Raw genomic sequence first — 5,317 nt, 5'->3', positions numbered from 1 at the left:
CGGGCTGAGGAGTGTGGGAGAGGGTAGAGTTCTGGGTGTATGGACGAGGGAATAGTAGAAGGGTTTACCTCTACAGAACTGCTAAATATGTGCATTTATATCTTGTAAACCTATGTCAATGACGCATGTGGACCGTCATGAAATCCTTGGATATGATTCTCACATCCGTTGCAACTTGTGTGGTGTTCTGTGTTCTCCTTTGTGTAGATGACTACTGGACCATGTGGCAACGTGTTGTACTCCTGTGAGGGGTCAGTCGATCCTGAAAACAGGGACAGGCTTCAGCAAGGTTCACAATTGCAATTCAAAAAAGAATAATGGCGTTTCTTTTCTAATTCCAGACAAAATGGGATGAACACGACAACCAAACCCGCCTGGCTGAACGTATCAGCAGCGTGAACAGATGGAAAGAGACCCTGGACAAATGCCTTGCAGACATAGACACGGAAATCGATGCCTTAGCCAAAGTATGTTGGGAAGACAGATGGTTGGAAATCAATTTACACTTTCAACATGGGATGTTAAATAATTAAGGCTTGGCTTCTGCAATGGGCAAGCCCATATGGAGCTCAAGGGGGGGGTTGTCGCAGGTATATTGAGATCCACACCTGATGAAATGGCTTCCTGAGAGCAAGCCACTGTGTTCCTGGGTGAGCCAAGCAGTGTTATGGAGCTGTGCACTGCATGTTCATATTTGGATTTTTGAGTGGGTTTTGTTGTTCGTTTGGTTTTTTTTAAAGCTCTGAAGGATAACGAGAAGTATGTTAACGCCCCCATTGAAAAATGTTTGATTTTAAATAGAGAATAGCAGTGGGACATCGCTCTGATTCTTTTAGCTCTAAACCCAGAGGCTGCTGCTCCTGGAGTCGTTAGCCCCCAGCGAGGTGTGATTCTCAGTGCAAACAGCAGATGTAGAGGACTCACTAAACCCAGAGGCTGCTGCTCCTGGAGTCATTAGCCCTCAGCGAGGTGTGATTCCCAGTGCAAATAGCAGATGTAGAGGACTCGTGTTTGGCTCTCACCATTTTCATTCCAGACTTGCTGAAAGGTTTCAGAACTGCAAAGACAGGCAGTGCAAAGCCCTCTGAACAAGGGGATTTGTGGGTTCCCCTTCCTTGCTTCCTCCCATCCCTGAAGGAGACCCCAGACATACCCAGCTATTCTTCTTCCAGGTGAAAGAAGCAGCGGAATGCGCTCTCCAGGCGAAGAACTTGCCTTTGGACGTTTCCATTGAGTGCCTGACGCTCCGCGAGAGCCGCCGCGCCATCGACGTGGTGAGGGACCCTGTGGAGGACGAGCTGCACAAGGAGGTGAAGGTGATAGAGAAAGCGAAGAGAGAACTGCAGCAGAGAGTGAACGAAGCCTTCAAAGAGCTCTGGTGAGGCAAATAACACGGCTTTTGGCTGGACTCTGCCCTCCTTGCTTGGCCCCAGAAGTTTAATCTGCCTCTGATGCCACGCTGGGATGGGCAGGCAAGCCAGGCACTGGGAGGGTGGGCGGCTCAGCTCACCGGGGCACTGCCAGGGCAGAGCATGGGGCAGGCAGTACAGCAGGCGTGCTGCTTCAGCAGGCTGTGCCCAGTTCACAGGGAGGGCAGGAGCTCACTGCTTGTTTTAAAAAGATAACTGAGGTGGTGGTGAAAGCTTTGGAAATCGTGAGCCACCGCTCCCCTCTGCGTGCTCCCTGCTGACCCCCGCCCTGCTCTCTGCAGCCTCTTGGAGGAAGCTCGCCAGCAGCTGAGCTGCGACCACCGGCGCAAGATGGAAGCGTTGGAAATAGATCGTGTGTGCTTATCCCTCAACGTGAACTCTCCCAACATCTCCTTCAAGGTCAACCCAACACGGGTCCCAGACAGGTAAGGAAAGAGCCTGCCCTTGTGCGGGCAAATCCGCGCTGGGGCTTGAAAGAGCCCTGGGATGCTTTACCTTCCATGCTGTATCCTGGCTTGATGAGTGCAGTTTTGGAGAGAGCTCAGAACTGGAACTGGCTGCTCGGATTTGTTGTGGCTCTTGAATTGTAAAGCCAAAGATTTTTGGGAGTTATCTAATTTGTCTCCGCAAAAACAGAGGCTGCCCTGCCTCTCTGGTGCTTGGCTGGAGGTGACATTCAGTAAGCAGTGTGGTTTCAGCCTTTGGCACAGCTTGTGGGGGAGCTGCTGCACGTTTTCACTTGCCTGGCACATCACAGCATGGCTGGATGTGTCCCTGGTTTGAGCAGCTGTTGGGCTTGGTGCAGGAGCCATGGAGCAGCAATCTCCAGCTGGTGCAGTGAGGGGATCAGACAGGATGTGACCTCCAGAATTCCTGAACCATTTTGTGCTGCAGAAAGCCTGCAGCAGGTAGCTCCTTTTGAACTGTCTTGCAAACACTCAACTTATTTTCCTAACTGCTGATCTGTTCACAGAACAACTGCACTTGGCGAGTGGGAACAGAATAGCCAGAGTACCAAGGACCAAGCTGAGGCAGAAATGAAAGCCTCGACTGCGCTCCGAGAAGCAACAGTGCTCACCATTGCGCAGGTAAAGCTGTCCCTCGGCTGTGAATCGTGGTGCAGAAGTTCTGGGTGCAGTGCGGGAGAACGGGCTGGCATTTTAAAGAGTCTGAACTCCTCTCTGAGAGCAGCTGCCCTCGTGCTTTAAAAGGGCAGCTCGGTTATGCTGCGGAGCTCGCAGCGGTCTCAGCAACCTGGAAGACACGTACCTGTCTGTCGTTCCCTGCCGTTTGGCTGCAGGAGGGAGTGTGACCTGCACACACGTGGCAGCAGCCAGAAACCAGCTGGTTTTGCTCATGGGCTTGTCCCAGCCTCACGGGAGGTCATCTCATGTGCCGGTCGTATTGGCAGCTGCAGGGAGGGAGACAGCTTCCAGGTGTGTGTGACTGGAGCCTCTTCTCCCCTCAGACTAACAACGACCTGGAGGCTCAGCGTGTAGCTACCGAGTTTGCCCTGCGCAAGAGGATTCGAGACCTGGAAAGAGCCTATGATGAGCTGAAGTGGCAGGAGCAAAATGTAAGTGTTGCTTCTTCGGTTATCAAACACAGCCTTGGGTGGGAACTGAATCCACGAGGATGTTTGTTACGTGGAAAGCTACTTGGCCTGAGCACTGTTTCCACCCAAGGGCTGTTAAGTGGCACATGTGTGATCCCTACGACATCCCACCTCCTCCTGCCAGCACAGGAGCTGCTCTGGCCTTTCCCAGCAGCGGCGCCAGGTTTTGGCCTTTTTATTTCACCCGTGGCCTCAACCTGTGGCTGTAAAGCACCAGCAGCACCATGCCGGGTCTGTGTGAAGAGCCTGATCAATGAGCAGAGGGATTCAGCACCCAGAAGCCCCCCAGCCCTTGTTTAAAATCCCTTCCCAACGCGTGTGGGGGCTGTTTCTCAGTCTGTTTCCCACGGCCATCCCTCGTGATACGTGTCTTTTTCTGCAGACCTTGGAGGAAATTGCTGAGATGGAGGAAGACATCCGACATTTGGAGGAAGATCTTCGAAGGAAAACGAAAGATCTGAAAGTGGCCCACACCCGCCTGGAGACCCGCACGTACCGGCCCGGGATGGAGCGCTGCCGGGATCAGGTACCGGCTGCAGCTGGCACGCTCCCTGCCAGGAGGGACGGGGGCACTGGTCAGGGGGCTTGCGTGGATCTGAAAACGTGGATGTGTTTTGGAAAAAACTCCAGAGGGAGCGAGCGATGGATCCTACAGTCACCCAGCAAAGCAAGGAAATCAATGTCCTAGCTGGGCCAGGAGGGGAGTGAGAGATCTCGGGCCTTTGTAACATGCTGCAGCCCCGTTAATTGCCATCCCCTCCTCCCTCCCACCTCGCAGGTCCAGTACGGGCTGACAGACGAGGTCCACCAGCTGGAGGGGACCATCCGTGCGCTCAAACTGAAGCTGGCAGAGTTGCAGTGAGTCTCCTGCTCCCTGCGCAGAGCAGTGCCCGCGTGAGGGACGTGGCTGTGTGCAGCCCGGGGCCTGGTGCTCTTCCAGGAGCTGCGCTTTGGAGCTCCTGTCTGCTCACATCAGGGGTGGAAATGGTCTTTGGGGTCAGGGGGAGCTGGATGGGGCAGCAGGGTGGGGGCAAGGCTGGAGGGGTCTGCGCAGTGGGAGGGTGAATGGGGTTCCCACGCTCCCTGCGTGACTCTGCCTTCAACCAGGCGCAGATAGTTCTAAAAGGGAAAAATAACGGGTGAAAAGCAAAGGAAGAAACAGAAGCACTGCCCTGGGCTGGCGTGGGCTCCGGGGTTCACATCCTTGCGCTGCACTCCAGGCGCAGCATGTGGGCTTGCTGCTCCCAGCCCTGAACAATGCCGCTGCTGTGCACCGAGAAATACCCGGTGCATTCATGCTTCGTACAAAGGCAAGCGCAGCACAGATGTTTCTGCTGCCAGAAAGTGGGAAGTTGGGTGTTTCCTGTCCAACTCGGGCAGTGAATGCAGCGCTTCAGCCCAGCGCCTCTCGCTCCTGCTTGTTCCCAGGGATGCCTTGGACGCTCTTTACAGACAGCTTCACCGCCTTCAGACAGATATTGGCTACAAAGCCAATTCCCTGATGCTGGACAACAAGTGCATGGACAGCCGGAGAAAGCTGGTGGTTCCTGCCGAGAAATTTGTGCCAGAGGTCGACACTTTCAACCGGACCACGAACCGTCCGCTCTCCCCGCTGAAGAACGGGCAGCTGGAGCTGGCTTAGCGCGCCAGGGAGAAAGCTACTAGTGACTCAGTTCCGCAGCAAGGAAAGCGGACATCTGTGTCGCGTTAGGAGGATGTAATTCTCCTCCCTCCTCCCAGTTTGTTATATAACTGTCTCTCCCCTCCTATGATGTTTATAGCCTCTTGCACTCCAAGGAGCATTATAAACAATAAAGAGTCTGTCCCCAAGAGCAGTTGTCATCCGACTGTGTTGGAAGCATTTTGTGGTGATTAAATCCATCTGGGGCTCTTTAGTGGATTAAATCCTTTAAAGTGCAAGGCAAGCGCTCTGGAAAGGGACTGTGTAATGGTGGCAGCGTGCCAGATCTGCTCTACGGGGGTACTGACTCAAATCTGCTCGCTTTAATGATTAAAGTAAAGTTTGGGTTGGGATTTCCCCTTTGCCTTCTCGGAGCTAACACAGCTAAAAAAAAAAAAAGCAAGAGCCTGGACTCTGTTCTGGCTCTTGCACCCACAGACTTGTTAAAATCGAATTGCAACGCTTGCATTCTGCCCTTAAATTTATTGTTTCTATTCCAGGCACGCTCCCAAATGTGCTGAGTACCATTCTCCCTGCGAGACGCCGTGTTGCATGGGAAACTTGGCCTCTTCTTCCTCCCCGAGGTGGGAG

General features: G+C 53.5%; 1 protein-coding gene across 1 annotated transcript; it reads left to right on the top strand.

Moving 5' to 3' along the window:
- Positions 1-341: 341 nt before the first annotated feature.
- TEKT2 (tektin 2 (testicular)) lies at positions 342-4,687 on the top strand (the record flags this gene model as incomplete). The annotated part of the gene is made up of 8 exons (XM_010074285.1): positions 342-467; positions 1,173-1,378; positions 1,712-1,855; positions 2,404-2,518; positions 2,899-3,006; positions 3,428-3,571; positions 3,824-3,903; positions 4,474-4,687. Coding segments are annotated over 8 exons (1,137 nt in total), but the record flags the coding sequence as incomplete, so codon positions are not given.
- Between the last annotated feature and the right edge of the window lie 630 nt (positions 4,688-5,317).

This window comes from Pterocles gutturalis, unplaced genomic scaffold, assembly GCF_000699245.1.
Source record: "Pterocles gutturalis isolate BGI_N339 unplaced genomic scaffold, ASM69924v1 scaffold15002, whole genome shotgun sequence".
Classification (NCBI taxonomy): Eukaryota; Metazoa; Chordata; class Aves; order Pterocliformes; family Pteroclidae; genus Pterocles; species Pterocles gutturalis.
Note: the sequence above shows the minus strand (reverse complement) of the source record. Positions and strands in the feature narration are given on the sequence as shown.